Source organism: Panthera leo, chromosome B2 (genome assembly GCF_018350215.1).
Source record: "Panthera leo isolate Ple1 chromosome B2, P.leo_Ple1_pat1.1, whole genome shotgun sequence".
Taxonomy (NCBI): domain Eukaryota; kingdom Metazoa; phylum Chordata; class Mammalia; order Carnivora; family Felidae; genus Panthera; species Panthera leo.
The window spans coordinates 117,929,636-117,953,881 of NC_056683.1; the positions used below are offsets into that span (position 1 = coordinate 117,929,636).

General features: G+C 39.6%; 1 protein-coding gene across 7 annotated transcripts in view; it reads left to right on the forward strand.

Annotated features, from left to right (window-relative positions):
* The window catches only part of AKAP7 (A-kinase anchoring protein 7), a 158,977-nt gene extending 135,610 nt beyond the window's left edge, over positions 1–23,367 (forward strand). For 4 of the 7 annotated variants that reach the window (XM_042939833.1, XM_042939836.1, XM_042939840.1 and 1 more), the window contains one exon: positions 13,434–14,402. In XM_042939833.1, the coding sequence (XP_042795767.1) occupies positions 13,434–13,630 (197 nt within the window). In that variant the 3' untranslated portion in view covers positions 13,631–14,402. Of the gene's footprint in view, positions 1–13,433; positions 15,455–22,067 lie in introns of those variants that run through there. The other 3 variants (XM_042939832.1, XM_042939834.1, XM_042939835.1) reach the window with 3 other exon arrangements.
* The last annotated feature ends 879 nt before the right edge of the window (positions 23,368–24,246 follow it).

Sequence of the window (24,246 nt, forward strand, 5' to 3'; positions counted from 1 at the left end):
TTTTCTTCACATTTCTTAAGCTTGATATTTTTGAGCTTCTTGAATTTAGAGTTGAAGTTCTTATTGAATTTCAAACATTTTTGGCCATATTTCTTCATATTTTGTTCACTTTTTTTTTTCATATTTTTTCCCCTTCCTCTTTCCTTAAAGCCTTCTTCTAATTAAATTGGCTGTCTTCTAACATTCCTGTTTCTTAACTCTTTCTGTAATGTGTCTCTTACTTTTCTATTGCATCTACCATAGTTCAGGGCCTCATTGTTTCTCTTTTTGTCTACTGTAAAAACCTGTCTCTAGTTTTGCCCCTCTCAAATCCTCCTTCCATTTTCCACATGGCTATTACAGTGAATTTGCTAAAAATGGCTATGCTTGAAATTCTTCAGTAATTGCCTGTTGCCTATAGAATGAACTTAGACTGCGTGGTATGGTACATAGGACCCTTCATCTATACCTGCTGTCCAGGCCTTCTTGCCTCCTGTACCACCCCCGCCCTAACCCATGACACTCTGAACTCTTTACTCCAGTACCATGGAAATACCTCTAGTTCTTGAAATGCGTCATGCATTTTCCGTCTTCTGAACACACACTCATGCCTTTGTCATGTCTGGAAAAACCTTCCTACTCCCTCTACCCCCTGCCTGAAAACTTCCATTCACTGAGCCGAAATATCTCCTTTGTGAAAATTAACCTTGTTATCCTGTCCCAATTCCACTGGACCTTGAACATATTTTGTTACAGCACTTAACCTAGTGTTTTGCAATCATCCTTTCTTGGTCATCTTCCTAGGTGACTTTTGTGTGGTCAGAGACTAGATTTTATTTATTTTTAAATACTTAGAAATGGCACATAGTGGGCATTTAATAGAATGAGTAAATTAGTGACTGGCTTATAGTAGGCCTTGAACTCATTCTTCTTAAAATGAATTGAACTCAGATCTGTTCATAATACATGTATAAAGTGTACTAATAAAATAGCTACCATGTTTTGAGAACCTACTATGTTCCAGGTACAACGTTAGGCACTGTCCATACCTTATCTTTAATGCTTAAAACAACAATGCAATGTGTATTATCCTCATGAGTGGCCTAGTAAAGGGAAATTTAGGTTTAGGGAGATTGTGAATAAGGCTGTGCAGACATAGCAGAATTGGATTTCAAACTCTTACGTATATATTTTTCCCTCTGCACACACATATTAGGAGTTCTGTCTTATCACCACCTGTAGTTCTAGCTCATCACCAAAGCTTCCAAGAAGAAATGACAACATCACAGCAGAGATTATATAGAGAACGGTGTGGATTATAATGTGGACTCAGAAAAACTAATGCTACAGATAGATGAAAAAGAGAAGTCTCTACGAGGCTGTTATGTGATGTCTGGAAAGATTCCTTTGGTAGGCTGTTTGACCTACAAACATCCAGCAAATATGTCTTGTTCCTTCTCTGATATGACTGTACAGGGAGCAGTCTTGAGGACACAAGTCATAGAAAGCATCCTAAGCCATGTGATTTGGAGTGTTTGCAAGGATCCTACAAGGTTCCTACAAGGATATGTGGATTGGGGGGTTGCTTCAGGCTGTGACTTGGGGAAAAATGGGGGGAAGTGAAGACTCTGGAGGTGCCAGCACCGGGTGTGCTAACAAAAAGCCGGAGGGGCCCATAACTGTTTGTCATCATGACAGCTTTGGCCAAGGCCGTGTGGATGGGTCATGCCCAGCCCATTTAGGTTGCAGGGCGACTGCCTGTTGGGACTTTATCTCCCCTGTTTCCCCTCAAAGCTATTAGTGATACTCAGTATAACTGCATGGTACCCCTCCTCCAACTCCAATTTAAAAATGGTGAGAGTGGGGTGGGTGGAGGGACATATAGTATAGTGATCTCCAGAATCCCTTGGAGGATGGGGGGATTGTCCCTTATTCACATAAAGCATAATCATTTTCCTATGTATTCTGTGCTACTGAATCTGGAATAAAACTTACAGAGGAATGATTTTTTTTCCTTTTTAAATTTATATTCTAGAAAATATTTAAAATATGGCCTTGGTGTTTTAGTTCTAAAATTTTCTGGTGTGTGTGTGTGTGTGTGTGTGTGTGTGTGTGTGCGTGTGTGCGTGCATCGGGGGTGGGAAGGAATCTTGGTATTTGGCAAGAGGAGAGGAGCTCTGTTTACAGGAACTCTATTTCCTGGGGTGTTGCAGCTAATACATTGGGCAGAAGAATGCCCAAGGACAATGTGAGTTTAAATATGCACTTGGGGACAATTCTTGATCTGTCCCTCATCATAGATGAGTTGTAGGTGGTATGCAAAGGAATTGGATGTGTCACCCCAATTTTTTGAATAGCCTACAGATCTACATTAATGTTTCTTTTTATCTGGGTAGATGAAAGAAAAGGTGAGCTCAGTCAAAAAAATCTGCTGCTAAGGAGGGCACAGTTATGTGGAAGGAATGTGGAGGGCAAAATGGTACAAGTAAAGAGAAGATGCTTGGGAAGCCTTTGTTCAGATAGCATGGGACGTCCTGGATAGTTGGGATGTGAGAAAATGAGAACTTTTTTTTTTTAATTAAGATTTCAGTATTTTTTTAAGAGAAGTTTTAGGTTCACAGAAAAATTGAGAGGAAGCTACAGAGATTTCCCAGATAGCCTCTGCTCCCGATGTATGCATAACCTCCCCCACCCCCACCAATATCTACCACCAGAGTGATACTTTGTTACAATTGGTGAATCTGCAATGGGTGACCGGTCACTATCACCCAGAGCCTACAGTTTACTTTATAGTTCACTCTTGGTGTTGTACATGCTGTGGATTTGGACAAGTGTATAATGTCATATATCCATCATTATGGTATAATACAGAGTATTGTCACTGCCCTAAAAATCCTCTGTGTTCTGCTTAATAATCTCTCTCCTCCCCTACCCCTGGCAACCACTGATCTTTCTATACTGTGTCCATAGTTTTGCCTTTTCCAGAGTGTCATGTGGTTGGAATCATACCGTATGTAGTCTTTGCAGGTTGGTTTCTTTCACTTAGTAATATGCATTTAAGGTTCTTTCATGTCGTTTTATGGCTTGATTCATTTCTTTTTGGCACCAAATAGTGTTCCATTATCTGGACATGTCTGTCTGTCTGTCTGTCTATCTATCTGTCTATCTATCTATCTATCTATCTATCACCTACTGGAGGACATCTTGGTTTCTTCCAAATTTTGGCAACTATGAAAAAGAGGCTTTAAACAAATAAATTAAAATTTGAACTACGTTAACATGAAAGAAAGATGCTGTTATCATCCACATGTAGGTTTTTGTGTGTACATAAATTTTTAGCTGCCTTGGGTAAATACTAAGCATGATTGCTGAATTGTATGATAAGAATATGTTTAGTTTTATGAAAAAAACACCCACTGTCTTCCAAAGTGGCTGAAACACTTTGCATTCCCACCAGCAATGAATGAGAGTTTCTGTTGCCCTGTATCTTTATCAGCATTTGGTGTGGTCAGTGTTTTGGATTTTGGCCATTCTAATAGGTGTGTAGTGATGTATCATTGTTGTTTTAATTTGCATTCCCCTGATGGCATATGACATGCAACATATTTTTATATGTTTCTTTGTCACCTACGTATCTTCTTTGGTGAGGTTTCTAGTAAGATCTTTGGCCAACTTAAACTGAGTTGTTTGTTTTCTTATTGTTGAGTTCTAAGAGTTCTTTGCATATTTTGGACTATAGTTATTTTTTAAAATATTTTCTCCCAGTCTGTGGCCTGTATTCCCATTCACTTGACATTTTCCTTTGTTTTCACAGAGCAGAGGTTTTAATTTCAGTGAAGTCTAGCTTATCAGTTATTTCATTCATGGGTTGTATCTTTGGTGTTACCTAAAAAGTAATTGTCATACCCAAGGTCATCTAGATTTTCTCCTATGTTATCTTCTAAGAGTTTTATTGTTTTGCATTTTATATTTAGGTCTGTGATGCATTTAAGTTAATTTTTGGGAAGGGCATGAGGTCTCTGTCTAGATTCACTAATGTGCATGGATGTGGATGTCCAATTGTTCCATCATTTGTTAAAGAGTCTGTCTTTGCCCCCATTTGGTTGATTGTATTTCTTTTGCTCTTTTTTCAAAGATCAGTTGATTGTTTTTGTGTGGGTCCATTTCTGGGCTCTCTCTGTTCTGCTCCAGTAATATATTTGTCTATTCTTTTGTCAATACCAGACTGTCTTGATTATTATGGCTTTACAGTTAGTCTCGAAGTTGGATAGTGTAAGTCCTCCAACTTTATTCTCCTCCTCTAATATTGCACTGGCAACATGCATTGGCTATTCTGTTATTTTTTTCCTCTCCATAGAAACTTTAGAATCATTTCACTGATGCCCACAAAATAATTTGCTGGGATTTTGATTGGGACAATTAATACGTTTAATGTAGTTGTACTTTCTTCCTTGGTCTTACATGGCACTGTAAGAAAAAATTTCTTTTGTTCACTTTTAAAAAATATTAGCATGATTTATTCTTGTCAACACAAATAGGCCTAGATATTTGTGGTAGGTGGGGGATGGTGATGGTTTCTGGAGCCCATTGTATGACATCAAATAAGCAATTAGCTCACACATAAGAACAGCTGAACCATATTAATGTTGATCTTAAATTATTCTAGTTGGTAGAAAATATTTTTGTGGCCGCAAAGGAACTTCTTTTTTTGACCACAAAAATAAATTTTATCTCTACATTGGGTTGGTATCAGAGATCTCAGGTAATATAAACACAAACAGAATCATGGGTACATACAGTGGATTAATGGTGTTACAATTCTTAGAGTGTGGAATCACTTACTTGAAATTTGTTGAAAATTTAAGTCTCTCCTTTTAGGGACAGTACTGTATTTGGTGGGCCTAACAGAATTTCTCCTTGCCTTTCTTTTGTATTTTTAGTACTATCCTAAGAAATTGATTGAAGATATTCTGGGGAGATTTCTAAAATAACAGTGTCAAAGACAAAGGTTAATCTGTCACTTTAAGTAGGTATGATATTAAATAACCCAAGTAAACCAAGAAAGAAAATTTTATCAAGATTTTGCTTCACACATTGGGAATATCTTTCGTGTGTACCTTTGTTGAAATATCAAAAGATAGTTTGTGTACCTTGCAGTGGCATGTCGAACTGCCATTTTTAACTATGCTTCAGGTAAAAGGAAGCTAGCCATTTATCTTAGAGGTCACTATGGAGACAGATACATTCATTCAAGTCGTAGGCAGAAGAAAAATACAGTATAACTTGAATCTTAACATGTCTCCTGTTAATTAAGTTAAATTAAGCCTGTTGAAAGTGGGAATATGAATAAGGTCTTACTGGAATGAAGACACACATTTTTTGAATTGCTACATACTTGCAGGGCTCTGTGATGAACCTTCTAGTCGGGTCTTCCTTGAACTAACATGGGTAGTCTGAGGATGCTTTGTGGAAATCGTAAGGTGGAGGCAAGAATTCAGGAAAGATCTGGAAGATTGATTTATAAATTTCTTTCCTTTTTTGGTTGATTGGTTAGTAATTGTAGATGGTTAATATTTGTCACATAGACTGGATATTTTGTCATTGACCAGGTTTATCAAACAAAGTGGTTGGATATTTTTATATGACTATTTGGATTATTCTGGAATTCTCTGCTCTTGCTTTAAATTTATTAAATTTAAATCTCTGGCCAGGGTGTGCTATGCTTATAGCGAGATAGGAACATTTTTTTTAAGATGAAATTTATTGTCAAATTGGTTTCCATACAACACCCAGTGCTCATCCCAACAGGTGCCCTCCTCAATGCCCTTCACCCACTTTCCCTTCCCTCCCACCCCCCATCAACTCTCAGTTTATTCTCACTTTTTAAGAGTCTCTTATGGTTTGCCTCCCTCCCTCTCTAACTTTTTTCCCCTCCCCCTCCCACACAGTCTTCTGTTAAGTTTCTCAGGATCCATAGAAGAGTGAAAACATATGGTATCTCTTTCTCTGTATGACTTATTTCACTTAACACTCTCCAATTCCATCCATGTTGCTACAAATGGCCAGATTTCATTCTTTCTCATTGCCGAGTAATATTCCATCGTGTATATAAACCATAATTTTTTTATCCATTCATCAGTTGATGGACATTTAGGCTCTTTCCATAATTTGGCTATTGTTGAAAGTGCTGCTATAAACATTGGGGTACAAGTGCCCCTATGCATCAGCACTCCTGTATCCCTTGGGTAAATTCCTAGCAGTGCTATTGCTGGGTCATAGGATAGATCTATTTTTAATTTTTTGAGGAACCTCCACACTGTTTTCCAGAGCGGCTGCACCAGTTTGCATTCCCACCAACAGTGCAAGAGGGTTCCCGTTTCTCCACATCCTCTCCAGCATCTATAGTCTCCTGATTTGTTCATTTTGGCCACTCTGACTGGCGTGAGGTGATATCTGAGTGTGGTTTTGATTTGTATTTCCCTGATGAGGAGTGACATTGAGTATCTTTTCATGTGCCTGTTGGCCATCTGGATGTCTTCTTTAGAGAAGTGTCTATTCATGTCTTCTGCTCATTTCTTCACTGGATTATTTGTTTTTTGGGTGTGGAGTTTGGTGAGCTCTTTATAGATTTTGGATACTAGCCCTTTGTCCGATATGTCATTTGCAAATATCTTTTCCCATTCTGTCGGTTGCCTTTTAGTTTTGTTGATTGTTTCCTTTGCAGTGCAGAAGCTTTTTATCTTCATGCGGCCCCAGTAGTTCATTTTTGCTTTTAATTCCCTTGCCTTTGGAGATATGTCAACTAAGAAATTGTTGTGGCTGAGGTCAGAGAGGTTTTTTTCTTGCTTTCTCCTCTAGGGTTTTGATGGTTTCCTGTCTCACATTCAGGTCCTTCATCCATTTTGAGTTTATTTTTGTGAATGGTGTAAGAACGTGGTCTAGTTTCATTCTTCTGCATGTTGCTGTCCAGTTCTCCCAGCACCATTTGTTAAAGGGACTTTTTTCCATTGGATATTCTTTCCTGTTTTGTCAAAGATTAGTTGGCCATACTTTTGTGGGTCCAATTCTGGAGTCTCTATTCTATTCCATTGGTCTGTGTGTCTGTTTTTGTGCCAATACCATGCTGTCTTGATGATTACAGCTTTGTAGTAGAGGCTAAAGTCTGGGATTGTGATGCCTCCCACTTTGGTCTTACTCTTCAATATTACTTTGGCTATTTGGGGTCTTTGGTGGTTCCATACAAATTTTAGGATTGCTTGTTCTAGCTTTGAGAAGAATGCTGGTGCAATTTTGATTGAGATTGCATTGAATGTGTAGATTGCTTTGGGTAGTATTGACATTTTAACAATATTTATTCTTCCAATCCATGAGCATGGCATGTTTTTCCATTTCTTTGTATCTTCTTCAATTTCCTTCATAAGCTTTCTATAGTTTTCAGCATACAGATCTTTTACACCTTTGGTTAGGTTCATTCCTAGGTATTTTATGCTTCTTGGTGCAATTGTGAATGGGATCAGTTTCTTTATTTGTCTTTCTGTTGCTTCATTATTAGTGTATAAGAATGCAACTGATTTATGTATATTAATTTTGTATCCTGTGACTTTGCTGAATTTATGTTTCAGTTCTAGCAGACTTTTGGTAGTCTCTTGGGTTTTCCATGTATAATGTCATGTCATCTGCAAAGTGAAAGTTTGACTTCATCTTTGCCAATTTTGATGCCTTTGATTTCCTTTTGTTGTCTGATTGCTGATGCTAGCACTTTCAACCCTTTGTTAAACAACAGCGGTGAGAGTGGACATCCCTGTCGTGTTCCCGATCTCAGGGGGAAAGCTCTCAGTTTTTCCCCATCGAGGATGATATCAGCTGTGGGCTTTTCATAAATGGCTTTTATGATGTTTAAGTATGTTCCTTCTATCCCAACTTTCTCGAGGGTTTTTATTAAGAAAGGATGCTGAATTTTGTCAAATGCTTTTTCTGCATTGATTGACAGGATCATATTGTTCTTATTTTTTCTTTTATTAATGTGATGTATCACATTGATTTGTATCACCGTGCATTGCAGGAATGAATCCCACTTGATCATGGTTAATAGTTCTTTTTATATGCTGTTGAATTCGATTTGCTAGTATCTTGTTGAGAATTTTTGCTTCCATATTCATCAGGGATATTGGCCTGTAGTTCTCTTTATTTGCTGGGTCTCTGTCTGGTTTGGGAATCAAAGTAATGCTGGCTTCATAGAATGAACCTGGAAGTTTTCCTTCCCTTTCTAGTTTTTGGAACAGCTTGAGAAGGACAGGTATTATCTCTGTTTTAAATGTCTGGTAGAATTCCCCAGGGAAGCCATCTAGTCCTGGACTCTTATTTCCTGGGAGATTTTTGACAACTGATTCAATTTCTTTGCTGGTTATGGGTGTGTTCAAGTTTTCTATTTCTTCCTCTTTGAGTTTTGGAAGTGTGTGGGTGCTTAGGAATTTGTCCATTTCTTCCAGGTTGTCCAGTTTGTTGGCATATAATTTTTCATAATATCCCCTGATAATTACTTGTATTTCTGAGGGATTGGTTGTAATAATTCCATTTTCATTCATGATTTTATCTATTTGGGTCATCTCCCTTTTCTTTTTGAGAAGCCTGGCTAGAGGTTTATCAATTCTATTTATTTTTTCAAAAAAGCAACTCTTGATTTCATTGATCTGCTCTACAGTTTTTTAGATTCTATATTGTTTATTTCTGCTCTGATCTTTATTATTTCTCTTCTTCTGCTGGGTGTAGGATGTCTTTGCCATTCTGCTTCTATTGTGCTGTTAGATTTTGTATTTGGGATTTTTCCTGTTTCTTGAGATAGGCCTGGATTGCAATGTATTTTCTTCTCAGGACTGCCTTCACTGCATCCCAAAGCCTTTGGATGGGAACATTTTTAAATGTTGTACTCCCTTCAAGGACTTTAATCAACAATTCACTGGACTGACAAATATTTATCAAGCTCTTATTGTATTCAATAAGCTGTGCCACACATTAGCAGAGTAGAAGATAACTGAGAACCTAGGACATGGTTTCTATGCTCAAGACTGTGTCTTTAGCAGAGCGGATACTCAATCAGTAGTTGTTGAATAATAAATCAAGTAAATAATAAATAAATAAGGCTCTTGATTTGTAAAGAAACTAAGAAAGGAAAACCAGTAGGGCTTTGTTTTGTTCTCTGCTGTATCCCCATAGGCTGGAATAGCCAGGTGTATCTTAGGTCCTCAGTGCATATGTGAATGAATGACCAAATGACCATGTACTATCTGTGCAGCCAAAATTATTGGAATCCAGTGGAAGCACATCACTTCCATCTGGGTTAGTCAGGGAAGGCTTCTTGTAGTAGTGGGATTTTAATTAGAGAAAGGGAGGGCCATCTAGAAGTAGAGGATGATGTGGAGGCACCTGAGGAGATGTTGGAAGCTGACAGCGGGAGCACGGTGCTGGTGGGTGATCACCAACAGTCAACTTTAGAAAGCTTAGGAAGACTAGTTTAAATTTTTCTGTAGAGACAATGGACACTAAAAGGGACAGTTTATAAATATTAAGCTAAAGGTGTTATACCAAATGCATTGAGGAGAAGACAAATTGTGAAAAGCACATTCATGGGGCTTGGCTAGTAAAGGAGTTAATGAGGGAAATGCAGGAATCAGACAGTGTCCGTCTTGTTTTGAGCTTGGTTGACTTGGATAATAAAATAATAATAAAAGCATAATCACAAATGGGAAATCAGAAGGGAAAAATAACTTTTCGTGGGAAAACTTTTGTGTTTTCAATCTCTGAGTGTTTGAAGTGACAAGAGCACTTCGTAGCAGGCCGAGAGAAATCTCAGAAACACAGATGATGTGACTTGAGGCATCTTAGGAGTGAGTAAAGACTAGGATCAAGTACAACTAGTGAGTATCAGTGATATGATGACTGATGTTACCTGAAAGCTGACCAGAGTAAGGAATAGCCCGGAGGAATGCGCCTCTGGCCTGGGCGCCGAGCACAGTAGGGTGGCAGCTGCAGTCATTCCCAGTGTTTTGGGGGTACTTAAAAAGTGTCCCTTCATTTGCAGTGTGACTTTTTCCCTTTTAAGTTTGAAGAGCCGTTATACAAATAGTTCCAGGTAGGTAACACATTTGGAGGTATCAGTTATATAAACACTGTCTTGTAAGATTAAGCTAAAATCCTGTAAGTATTATACAATATACTCATTTATTCTTACTGATAAAAATAGTCTTAAAGTGCCCCCAAATGTGGTATTAATTTCTTTATCTTTATTTTAATAATAATATCCTGACGTATTTACGTTGAATTACTTCTATGTAGATATCACAGAGTTGAAGCTTACTCAATTCTAAGCATATTTTGCACTTCAAAGGTTCTACCTAGAACTTTTGGTCATCTGGGGTGCCACATTGCCACTCTTTAAGGGAAAGCAATTGCTAAGGCCTTGCACTGGTAGAAAATCTAGATGGGTCTTTAAGCTATCTCTCATCTGCTTGGATGGTGCTAGGAATGATGGTTATAAGCAGAGTTGGTCCTGGACGTGTGTTAAATAGAAGTGGGGCTCAGAAGGAGGTCTTTAGGCCAAGTCTCTCCCTTAGCATATGTGCTTTTGTATTTCAATCCCTGTTACATATAAGCATAGAAAACAATATCCATCTTCCAGCTCAGACCCTCAGTATTTACCTGTCCCAGACCTAAGGATGCAAGTGTAACACTGGGCTTTTGCCTCCTGGAGGCCAAGGGTAATATTCCAAAAATGAGGTGATTTTAATGTAGTGAGCATTCTAGTTTTTATTTTTCCTCCCCAGCTTATTGAGATATAATTGACATATAACATTGTGTAAGTTTAGGGTATAGAATGTGATGATATGATATACATATTTATTGCAAAATATTTGCCACAGAGACTTTAGTTAACACATCCTTTACCTTTACCTAATTATATTTTGTTGTTGTTGTAGTGAGAGCACTAAAGCTCTACTCTCATAGCAAATATTCATGTATATGATACAGTATTGGTAATGTAGTTACTGTGCTTCCATTAGATCCTCAGAACTTATTCATCTTGTAACTAAAAGTCTTTGACCGGGATTCCTCATTTTTCTGCCCCTGCTTAAACCACCGTTTGATTCTCTGTTTTTTTGAGTCCAGTGTTTTTAGATTCCACATGTAAATGAGATCACACGGTATTTCTTTCTCTGTCTGCCATCTTTCACTTAGCACAATGCCCTAAACTTCTACCATATTGTCACAAATGGCAGGATTGCCTTCTTTTTATGGCTGAATAATATTTCATCTTATACAAATACCACATTTTCTTTATCCATTCATCATTGTACACAGGTTTTTTTCATGTCTTGGCTATTGTGAAACACATTTCAGTGAACATAGGAGTACAGATATCTGAGATTGTGATTTCACCTTCTTCAGATATATACCTAGAAGTGGGTGGGATTGCTGGATCATATGGTAATTCCAATTTTAAGTTTTTGAGGAACCTCCATACTATTTTCCACAGTGGCTGCACCAATTTACTTTCCCATCAACAGTGCACAAGGGTTCCCTTTTCTCCACATCCTTGCCAGCATTTGTTATCTCTTGTTTTTTTGATAATAACCATTTTAACAGTTGTGGGGTGATATCTCACTGGGGTTTTGATTTGCATGTCCCTGATGATTAGTGATATTGAGCACCTTTTCAGGTACTTATTAGACATTTTTGTATGTCTTATTTGGAAAAAATGTCTATTCAGGTCCTCTTCCCATTTTTAAATTGGATTGTTTGTGTTTTTGCTATTGAGTTGTAGGAGTTCCTTATATATTTTGAATATTAACCCCTTATCAAATATGTGACTTGCAAATATTTCCTCCCATTCTGTAGATTGTCCTTTCATTTTGTTGTTTGTTTCTTTTGCTGTGCAGAAGATTTTTTAATTTGATATAGTCTCGCTTGCTGATTTTTACTTTCATTGTTTGTTCTTTGGTGTCATCTCCAAAAAAAATCATTGCCAAGACCAGTGTCAAGGAACTTTTTTTCCTTTGGTTTCTTCTCAAGAGTTTTTTGGTTTCAGGTCTTATGTTTATGTCCTTATTCCATTTTGAATTAATTTTTGTGAGTGTGTGTAAGATAGGGGTCCAATTTCATTCATTCTTTTGCATGTCGATGTCACTTTTCCCAGCACCATTTATTGAAGAGGCTGTCCTTTCTGCATTGTGTTTTCTTGCTCCATTGTCAAACATTAGTTGACCATCTATGCATGAGTTTACTTATGGGCTCTAGATTCTGTTCAGTTGGTCTATGTGTCTGTTTTTATGCTAATACCATACTGTTTTGATTACTGCTGGATGTTCTGTATATGTCTCTTAGGTCCATTTGGTCCAAAGTATAGTTCAAATCCAATGCTTCCTTTCTGTTTTTCTATCTGGATGATCTATTCATTGTTGAAAGTGGAATACTGAAGTCCCCTACTATTATTATATTGCTGTCTGTCACTCCCTTGAGATCTGTTAGTATTTGTTTACCATATTTAGGTGCTGCATTGTCTTTGCCTCCACTCATCTGCCTTCTTGGGTCCACAGCTCGTGGAAGAAGATTAGGGAATGAATGGGCATGAGAGATGAGTCCCTTGCTCTTTTTCCCCAGTTAATGGAGACATGGAAGAGAGTGAGTGGGAAATGTGTAGCATAGGAATAGATGAGAACCAGCCCTTTTAAGGTGAAATGAAAGGTAGAATAATTAAACCTTGATCATCACTAGCAGGGAAATAAAATGGCTATAAAATATTAACATCTAGTAATTTACTATCGTCATCCTGACTCTTGAAGGGTTTCTTATTTCTGAAATTGCAGTGATAGCACCGAGATTACATAGAATATTAATTTTACAAGTTTATTTTAAACCAGTTCCTAGCAGGAATAACTGCCTTTGTCTTCATGGAATTGCTGAGAGTTTATTAACAACCAATCTATGGGCCAATCATTTAAACAACTAGTGATCCCAAGTAGTTAGTTGATTGGGAAATCTTGATCACCTGACATTTATCAGTGGCGAAGGAAAAGCAGATGCAGATCTGGTTGGTGAATTCACATGTCTGAGGCTCCAGGTGGTGGGCGCGTGGACTTTAACAGTAGCAAATAGCCATGGATGAGAGAAGGACAAAAATTCCATGTAGAAATAGGAAGCTCCAAGCATTGCTAGGTGGAATGTTTTTGGAGTGGGGTTAAAGAACTGCTTTTCAACCTGACATCTTCAGGCATAGGCAGTCTCCTGTTTCTGCAAATACCTAATGAAAAGCCACACCAGTGTTCTTGGATTTACAGATCCAATTTGCCAGATTGAAGGACACTTGCTCTTTTTAACTAACTGAACTAGCCGGCCCCTGCATGCCAAGTTTCTATGGCAATATGACCTCAGTGATCTCTCTTCTCTATTGTGGAATGTAGGTGATAAGAATGGAGGTGAGCCTGATGATGCTGAACTGGTAAGGCTCAGTAAGAGGCTGGTGGAGAACGCGGTGCTCAAGGCTGTCCAGCAGTATCTGGAAGAAACACAGAACAAAAGCAAGCCAGGGGATGGGAGCTCTGTGAAAACTCAAGAGGCTGATAGGAATGGCACTGACAGTGACAACAACAGGAAATGAGACCCCAATGCAGGCAGGCCCCCCCGCTGCTCCGTGAGAAGCATCCGGCTCCCCTCTGCTGAGTCAACGGACTACTTTGCATTGTGCTGTTTAAATGTCTCTTGTCCAAGCTGTGGAGATTGCCTAATACTTTCGTGATCAATGTGTTTGCATTTCTGAAGCACAACAGAAGAGAATGGAGTGCCGTGGCTAGCAGAGGAAACTCACTTATGAAAGAATGGCCCAAGTTTCACTTACCCTCAGCCATGGCCAAGGGAGAGGGGACTTTGGGTTATGCCTCATGGACTCAAATTAAAGGCCTTGGAAGGGGCCTTGCCATAAATGGAATACTGCCATTTATATTGCTTAGCAGGGCATTTGACCACTTTACCTGAGGCCAAAACACACACACAGCTAACAAGTGCTAAGTTTAAAATAATCACTGTTGAAATCGTTTTCCATACTGTCAGTCCATAATGTCTCACACTTGTCCTATGTCTGCTGTGGCTATGCAGTGATTTTTATTTACCGTAAATTCGTTTCATGCAAATTATATATTTTTGGCAAAATGCAACCTTTTCTATAACATGTGGGCAACATTTTAAAGGTTTCTTTTAGCCTTCTTTTGATAAGTCAGTGTGCCATATTTAATGTTTTTCACTGGCATTTGTATGTAAAATGTATTATATAATTTTTTTCTCCCCTAGGCAAGAAACCTATTGGATTCCGGGACTTAATTAATGAAGCTTTGCGTCGAGAAAGGATGGGTCTGAAGTCCAAAGTGAAACAGATAAAGGAACTTTTATTAAAACCTGAGACTCAGGCCAGGATTAGGAGGGAGCTTTTTGAAGGAAGATCTGTTAACAACAGTAATCAAGGAAACCAGGTTGATTTCGGCGCAACTTTGACGTAAGCGCTACGCTGTTATCACGGTACCATAGTTAATGAAACCTTTTCAGATGATTTCATAGGTCTTTGGTAAACACCAAAAAGTGTTTTCATAGTGTCCACACAACAGCAAACCAACATTTGGTAAGGAATGAATAATTTCCTGCCAAAGAAAACAGATTCTGCCCTGTTATGTTTTAAACTCAACTTGTGTTCTGGTATGTTTGTTTCTGTAATATCAAAAGTTATTTTATAGAAAGGACTTCTTAATTAGCTGTTGTGAGATGTTCCTTGGGTTCTCACAGATAAAATACACAGACTGTGAAAAATCATTTACATACAAAAAAATACAGTGTTTTAAGGATCACTTGCCTTCTGTTGATGTGATTTTTGTTGTCATTAAATCAGAAGTAGTATTGTCCACGTATGTCTGTATCTAGTGTTACTTTTAATGGGGATTTGAATGTTTATTGAACATTAGTACTTGAATGAACATTTATAAGTGTAATTATTACAATTACTGGTTAAGAATGTTTTATAATATCCATATGTATTATTTTTCAATGATCAAAATGTAGTTTGCTTTTTCATTTCTTAATGAATAAATGTTTGGGATTTTTATTTTCTACTTTTCTGAAGATAAGCCCTAGGTCTTACTGTATCCCTTATAATCTGAATTTGTTTGCACTGGTTCATTTTTAAAGAAAATTCTTGAAAAATTTCCCCTCACGTGACAATCTTTGGTAACAGCTTTTTCTATGATCATTGCAAAATGGCTGCTACTAAGAGATCATGTTGGAGAGGAAATTATTGGAGATCAAATATGTAATCATTTCAGATACAAAATCCAGCTTACTCATGGATTTTAGCTATTTTTTCACTGGGTAAATTCTACATTTATTTATAAATGAGTTTATGCATTTTCATGCCTCTTAATAAATGTATTGTTTTTCCCTTTTTGCCTCTCCCTTTTTTTTCCTGATTCTTGGAAGTTGTTGTATCTGTGTTGGTAGAATGAAGTCATCAGCAGGAGCTCTGATCGCTTTAGTGTTTTTTCACCTTTATTTATGTCCTTATCCTTCATGCTAAGATAGCACTGTTGCAGAGCATCTTCTGCTTTAGATTTTTAAATCACCTCAAATCAGTCAGCCTCACAGAGAATTAACAACAGAACGTGAAATGCAAAGAAAATCTAAATAGCATCTCACAAACTGCTAATTATGTGTCAGTGAAGTGACAGCAGGAGTGAAGATGAAAGGAGCAGAGAACCTTCCAGATGCAAAGACAGGGAGCTGCTTACCGTGAAATCCCTTGGTGGTGTAGAGGGCTTTCCTTAAATAAACCTTTAAGATAGGAAGCAAAGATATTTTGGGACTTGCCTTGTTTTTCAAATGAAGAAACAGACTCGAGGAGGCTGTGAGTGCCTTTTCCAAGGCCATTCCTATTAGGGAACTGGCCCTGAACTACACCCAAGGGCTCCATCTCAACATTCCAGAGCTATTTTCACTGTTCCATTAATCTATGTTAACAGTACTTTAGGAGAATTAGATCTTCTCAGCCTATTTCCATAAATATCTTTATTCTCAAGGAGCTGTTCCAATCTTTCCAAACAATCTGAAAGGCTCAAATAGTGTCTTCTTTGCAATCTGGGGTTACAGGTCTTACTTTAGTTAAGAATTGTTGCTTTCATTGGCTAGATACCTCTGTGCCAGGTGATTGAAGCACACTATTACATTTCTTCCCTTCAGTGACCCTCCTAGGAAGTTACTAGGACTGTTTTACAGCTTGGAAAACTAGGAAACTCGGGCGCCTGGGCGGCTCAGTCTGCAAAGTGTCCAACTTCGGCACAGGTCACAATCTCGTGGTCCTTGGGTTTGAGCCCTGCTTCATTCAGGCTTTGCACTGACAGCTCAGAGCCTGGAGCCTCTGTGTCTCCCCCTCTCTGCCCCTCCCCCACTTGTTCTCTGACTCTCTCTCTCTCTCTCTCTCTCTCTCTCTCAAAAATAAGTGAACATTAAAAAAAAAAGTCCTTTAAGGAAACTAGGAAACTGGAGCTGTAAATGGTTAAATGGCTATGAAGCTGAGTGGCTATTTATAAAGCTAATAAAAGGTAGGGCTAAATTTAGACTAGGGTCTTCTACTTCAAAGCCATAGTCTTTCCACAATGCAACACTTCCTCTCTCTACCAAGTACAATACATTTCACAAGTTAAGGATGGGTCACTTTCTTTTGACTCAGCCAGCTCCCTTGTAACCCTGAAGTTATATGAATGTACATGAGAGCTGTCAGCTGATGTGATGGAACTGGAGGGGGGGGAAAAAAAACCCAGATAGTTAATTTAGAGATTAAAGATTCTAATCCTTATCAGTGAAATCTTCATTTAGTCAGGTTTACAGAGATCATGGGAAATATACAATAAAATATATTTTCTTCATGATTCCTTTCTAACAACCAAATAAGAATTGGCAAAAGTCTAAATTTGGGATCTGAAATACTCAAAAGACCCTTCCGCCACTGTTCAAACTCATAGGATAATCCCTCACTGGGTCTCATCGCCAGAATATGTTGTCCTAAAATGGTAGTATATGTTATGTAGCCTTGGCTTCTGACAGGGAGGCTGCATGGTTGGTCAAAGAGTCTCAGTTTGGTCCAGGAGGTGGATTGTGGCTTCTAGACCTTCCACCACTGAGAAGCGATCTCGAGCAAACCAGCTCACTTATCTGAGCCTCTGCTGCCAAATTAGAATCGGACACAGTTTGGCCAGGTGACTTCCAGGGATCCTAGACTCTGTGACTGCCCCACAGTGCTGCTCATGCTAGCTCCACTGTCTCGGTGGGCCACCCACGTGTGAGCCCTTTGTGACTCTGAGTGCATCCAGTGTCAGTAAGATGCTTAGTGTTACATTCTGTTCCCTTTGTGTTGGTTCTCAACTTGAGGTAGGGAAACTGCAAGGGCACACACTCACATTTATAACAAAATTCCAGTATTTTACAATCACTGGAAGAATAGCAGATCCTATATGAATGTTAAAGGGATGTTAAAAATAATACACACACACACACACACACACACACACACGCACACACACACACACACACATATGTTTCATGCTTATTTATTTTTCGAAAGAGCGTGAGCAGGGGAGGGGCAAAGAGAGAGGGAGACAATCCAAAGCAGGCTCCAGGCTCTGAGCTGTCAGCACAGAGCCCGACTCAGGGCTTGAACTCACAAACCTCAAGATCATGACCTAAGCCGAAGTTGGATGCTTAACTGACTGAGCCACCCAGGTGCCTCCAAAATAATATTTAAAAAAAGTTTTTTTAATGCTTATTTCTGAGAGAGACAGAGTGTGAGCAGGGGACAGGCAGAAAGAGGGAGACACAGAATTTGAAGCAGGCTCCAGGCTCCGACCTGTCAGCAGGAGAGCCCAATGCGGGGCTCGAACTCACAGACCAAGAGATCATGACCTGAGCCGAATTTGGATGCTTAACCGACTGAGCAACCCAGGCACCCCCAAAATAATATTTTTTTAAATGTTTATTTTGAAAGAGAGAGAGCACGTGCATGTGTGCGAGTGGGGGTGGGGCAGGGAGAGAGGGAGAGAGAAAATCCCAAGCAGGCTCCATGCAGTCAGCACAGAACCTGACTCGGGGCTCAATCCCATGAACCAGGAGATGATGACCTGAGCCAAAATCGAGAATCAGACACTTAACCAACTGAGCCACCCAGGTGCCCCAAAATAATTATTTTCACTAGCAGGACAAGATTCTATCAGCTTTGAACATGGTCCTGTTTATAGAATCATATTATTGTATTAATCTATTTCTTAATCTAGAGTAACTAAAGCCCTTTGAGATATACTAGATTTATATAGAAAGCATACTTAAGATTCAAACTGTTCACTCCAAAACCCCAAATGTGCCTCACCCAGGTGTTCTGTCAGCCAGATGTTCTCCTAAGGAGGTGAATAAAGCAGTCTTGACTTCATATCTAGACATCATTTCAGACCTCTGACTTACTTACACTTCTGCACTTTATCACAGACGTATAAACCAGCTACCACATTATGTAACAAATTAAGATTTATTTCATTATATAATTAGGGTCAACAAACTTGTAGAATCTCCAAACATAAATTGAATGGGTAATCAATCTATTGTCATCCATTGTTTTCATCATGTTCAAAACTCTTCTGTAATAATGAAAAAATTTTAGATGCATTTCTGAATTCCAATTTTTTTCCATGTAAAGATAATCCACATAAAAAATAAATAGACCCAGTGTACTTAAAAAAAAAGTTTCCAAGTCCCTACATGAATTTGGTGGCAGACACATGCAAACAAGACAAAGCCTTGGATTATTTCATTCACAGTGAAAATGCACACTAGAGAAATTCACTTTGACTCGGTGAATTTAAAATTCTGATAGTAGCTACAGCACTTTTCCCCTGGATCCCTGTTCCAGGAATAAAAAGGTAATTTGAGAGCTGATGGAAGGTAGTATAATCATCACTAGTGTAATACACTCAAAACTACTTATTTGCATCTATTAAGTGCAAGTGATAAATTTAAGCATATTGGGATGATCTTAAAATGTAAATGCAGTAGGGGGCGCCTGGGTGGCTCAGTCGGTTAAGCGTCCGACTTCAGCTCAGGTCACAATCTCGCGGTCCGTGGGTTTGAGCCCCGCGTTGAGCTCTGGGCTGATGGCTCAGAGCCTGGAGCCTGCTTCCGATTCTGTGTCTCCCTCTCTCTCTGCCCCTCCCCCATTCATGCTCTGTCTCTCTCTGTCTCAAAAATAAATGAAACGTTAAAAAAAAATTTTAAAAAAATGTAAATGCAGTAGTTATTCCTCTACGTATTCAGTTATTAGTCACTTATTGGAAGATCATTAAGTTCTGTTATATCATCAAAGATAGGAGTAATACAACTGAGAAATCAATTCATGCTTTCTAGTAAGCCTATGTTACTTTCCCTTTAGTGGTTCAAGTTATTTCTGAAAAACCACTATCCTGTGACACTACCCTATATATTTATGTGTTCTACACTATTCTCTGACCCATCTGCTTGCAGTCCTGTCAACTTAAGCAGTGCTATGACATATGGGGCTCTTGTTCTTAAGTAACCTTATAGCAAATTGGCACAACTCTTCAGTTTACTCCCCACACTTCCTGCCAAAAACCATGTGGCACAGAGTGACCATGATAATGTCTTTGAATCAAAGTGCACTGTCCTTTCTTTGCTTGTTTTTAAACCACATATATGGTGCCTTATCCATAATTTAAAAAAAGGTTTTTGTTTTTTTTTCTGTAAATGCTCACATGGGATATATAAAGCTGTAGGCGGTGAGAGAACAAAGAATAAATCTTATAACTGGACAGGAATTACTGTGCTGAGAAAGGAGACAAAAGTGATATGTATGCACCAGTCCAAAAAAAATATCTGATATGGTAATTGAGGCAGAGAAAATAGAATGAATATGTAACAGTGCGGAGAAACTAAGTATATCTTTTTAAGACTCTGGAAGGCGAATCTGGAAGCTATTTTTGTCAGGTTCATGCTTGAGACATATCTTTATGGAGGGGCATATGATAAGGGCTTTTGATGATTTCATGGATATTTGTCATACCTAGTGACTTCCCAGCATCTTCTGAACACCTTCCTAATTTGGGGGAACTTCCTGCCTTGTGAGCCCCGTTTCCCCAGAGTAGAGGCCCTGAGATAGAGGTCAGGAACTCAACCCCTCAGTCTTCTTTGTCACTGGGATTCAGACATGTGACCTGGGCTCCGCCGAGCAAGAGGGTGACTGCGCATGGAATCAATCTATTCTGGTGAGATTGGTGGAGAGATATCCAGCTCTCAGAAACAGTAGTGGCAAAAATGCTATCTGGGGGACCCCACACCCTGTGTAGGTAGTATACAGTGCCAGAGTTGGTGACAGGGTTCCCCTGGAGCAGCTGGTAGCGTAATGGAGCATCATTCCTGCTGCTTGGCCACCCAGCCTGATTTGCAGGACCTTCTGGGGATTCTGTGAGCTATTGAATATCTTTTGCTATAAAGCTCCTTTTCCACTTAAACTGGCTAGAGTTGGTTCTGTTGCTTACAACTAAAAATGCTGATTAACACCAGCTACGCTCCACTCAATCAGTGTTTCAACACAAAGCACAGCTGGCATTTTGAATCGGACACTTCTCTGTAGAGTGGGAAGTTGCCATTCCTGGTTTCCAGGCAGTAAACGTCAGTAGCAGACTTCAGTTATTGTGCTAACTTAATGTGCCCCATACATTTCCCAGATCCCCTTCAGTGGGGCAACATAACCTCCAGTTGGGGGACACACTACTGAGTAGTGCTTTCCTAGCCACATAAAAGAGTTAATGCTCCAGGGCATCTGGGTGGCTCAGTGGCTTAGGCGTCGACTTCAACCCGGGTCATGATCTCACAGTTCAGTTGGTGGGTTTGAGCCCTCATCTGGCTCTCTGCTGTCAGCGCGGAGCCCGCTTCAATCCTCTGTCTCTCTCTCTCTCTCTCTCTCTCTCTCTCTGCCCCTCCCCGGCTCTTACGTGCTCTCTCTCTCAAAAATAAATTTTAATAAACATAAAAAAAAAAAAAAGAAGAGTCTGTGCTCCCTTTCATGGCCATTTTTACAGCAAGTAATTGAGGCCTTGAACCAATGCTCAATGGGGCTCTGTCCACACTTTGTCGGGTATCTGGATGGAAACAGAAAAACGAAACCACCTGCACATTTTATGCAACACGGATCAAAATGCCTACTTACTGTACATGGAAAATGGCTGGAAGGTTCAATTGTGATGGTAATGGTGTCATTGTTGAAAGAATTTTGATGGTTTATATAAATTGGGGGGCCAACTTAGAAACTGAAAAAAGATGACCTCCAAATTCTAGAGTAGTATCACATGATGGGGAATATAACAACAGGGCTATTTCTTATTCATTTCATGAAAACATAAGTTAAATATTTTACATTATGTGCTTAAGAGGAAAAGTGTATAATAAACAGATACAGGGATATTTTAATGTAGTTAATTAGAGCTATGTTAGAAGAATAGAAATGCTTTAATATATGAAAATATGAATTTTCCCTGAGAGGCATGCTAGAAAGATTTCAGCCATAAAAACAGGAAAGAGCTCTTCCTATGGGGCTTCACTGAAACCCAAAGAAAGGTGCTCTCTAAGTCAAGTGACATGCATGGAAATATAGAGAAGAGTTAAATCGAGCATTCCCAGAAGAGGAATGTAATAAATAAAAGAGAATGAGGACATCACATTAACTATAGATTGTAGAGGATTCAAACTTTATGTTTTAAGAGAAATGACCAGTCTTTATTGTATTCAGAATGTCTGCCTTTTATGCTTATGATAAATAAAGCCTATAGTTTGTTGCTTTCCACAATGAAGTATTTTTAAAAACTCAGTTACTATCTGAGATCTACCCAGAAGAAATGGTATGAATTAGGATGCCTAGGCCTGGGTGGATTGGATTATTGTTGCCAATTCTTCACCCTTCCCTTTATCCTTTTCCATGTGACTGCCTGTTTTGTGTGACTTTACAGTTAATCCCATCGAAAGCAGTGTTATTTCTCGGGCCCTGTTGATGTCGGCGTGGCCATGTGACTTGTTTTGACCAATGGGATGTACATGGATGTGAAGCAAGCAAAGGCTTGAAATTTGGAGATCTGCAGAGCAAATCTGAACCAATCTTTCAGCCTGGAGCCAAGCCCAGCCATGAACAGTTGTGCCCCTGCAGACACGTGGGTGAGAAAGAGATGCTTATTGTTCTATGCCACCTGGTTTCTTGTTATGCAGCATTATTGTGGCAGTAGCTGACTAGGGTGGGACCTACAAGTCAAACTGAAACACAACAGAAAACTTGAGCAAAATTATACCCTCCCCCCCACCCCCCCAAATGTCATAGTATCCAAGCAGGATGTATCATTTTGGGGCTCTATGAATTCCATGTCACATAATTTCATATGATATCATTCACTATTTTTGCTTTCAAATAACATACACAATACGTTTATATATGAATATAAAGTATTAACAGTGATGAGTTCTGAGTGGTGGGATTACAAGTGAGTTCACTTCCTACTTTGTGCATTTTGGTATTTTCAAAATGTCATATAAGAAACATTTATTCCTGTAAATAAAATCTTAAATGCTGCTTTAAGAGAATCTATTTATAATCTATTCAGCTATCAGACAGTCTCTTGCATTGCAGCCCTAAAGGAGTGCTACATACAGATGACGTTACTCAGAAATCAGGCTGATTCATTCATTCATTCATCCATTCATTCACTGTGTATTTCCCATGGGCCAAATACTGGGCTGAGTGCTTGGCAGGTGAAAGACCCATCTATTGGAATGATGTATTTTTTCCTTTCTCTATAATCCCTGTTTCCCCTCATCACCCACCTCATTTCAGGCACCTGAGATGACCAAAGCCTACCATGGGAAATCCAGAGGATGAGGGGGGCACCTGGCTCTCAGACAGGTGCTGACCTGGTCCCCACAGATCAAGGGGCAGGTGGGCTTGTTGTGGGGCTGGGGGGAGGAGAAGGCCTTGGCGAGGAGAAGTGGGAGGCTGGGGAAGGAGAACACCCCACTCAGAGCAGAGCTGTATCCCCTGGGTCAAGGGAGGGCCTAGCAGGAACCCCCAACAGCCCACAAAGAAAGAGGAAACTTCCATCTTGTTTTCAACCTTGCAAATGCCTGTGTGAACCAAGCCTCAGGTCCTGAGAGCATGAAGCCACCCAGCCAAAGTACTGTCCCCTCCCCTCATGTCTCCTGGCCTGACCTTCCATTGTGGGAGGGAAAGGGCAGTGAGTGAAGGCAGGGCAGGAGGGACCCTCCCCACCCCCGCCCCCCCGCCCTGACCACTGTGTGTTCTCGCCCTAAGGAGCACGGGCAGGCGAAAAGTCATGGCCGGGCTCTCACAGGACTGGACACTCTGACAGCTGAAGAGAGATGTGTGTGCCACTTAAAGTGACTGGTGGAATATATATTATGCAAATGAGAAAACACAAAATCCAAAGGACTGCCAGGATTTTCATCCTGGTGAAGGAGAAGATTACCTGCATCAAATAAAGTTTAAAGGGACAGGGAAGCAAAAACAAAGCTATATTTGGATAATGTCACAAGTCCCGTTTGTTCAACAAGCTGGTTGCAGCAAGATGACGAATCAGACTCCCATCGCCTCTGCCTGGGCCACATAAGAGCATCGAGTCTGGGAATGATGGGGGGCAGGTAGAATAGGACGTCATGGAGGGGGTGGCTGGGCTGGTGTCCCCCATGCCTCCCTGTGTTGCCCTGGACAGTTGGTTGGGTGAGGCTAGAACCCCTCCCACATCTGAGTTTGGGGAATCCCAGAGTAGGGAGTTCCTTTGCTGCTTTTCTGGTGGAAGTGCCAGAGAAGTGGCCAGCCAAGGTTAGAAGTGACGCTCTTGCTGCTGTCCCAGAGATCATCTGTAAGACTAGGAAAGGTGCTGGAGCTTATTTGGGCCAGAGGAGGAGAAAGAGAGCACCTGCCTCCACTGCGTGATGAATTTTCTGAGGACTCAGAGAGCCACCAGAGGTCTTCGCCTATCCCTCAACAGACAAAACCATAGTTCACAGAAAAACATGTAATTGGCAAGACTGTATATCATATACAAATATATGGACCTCACTAATAATGAAATAAAACAAGTTAAAGCAATAATGAGTTGCTTTTTTAAAACCTATCAGAGCATA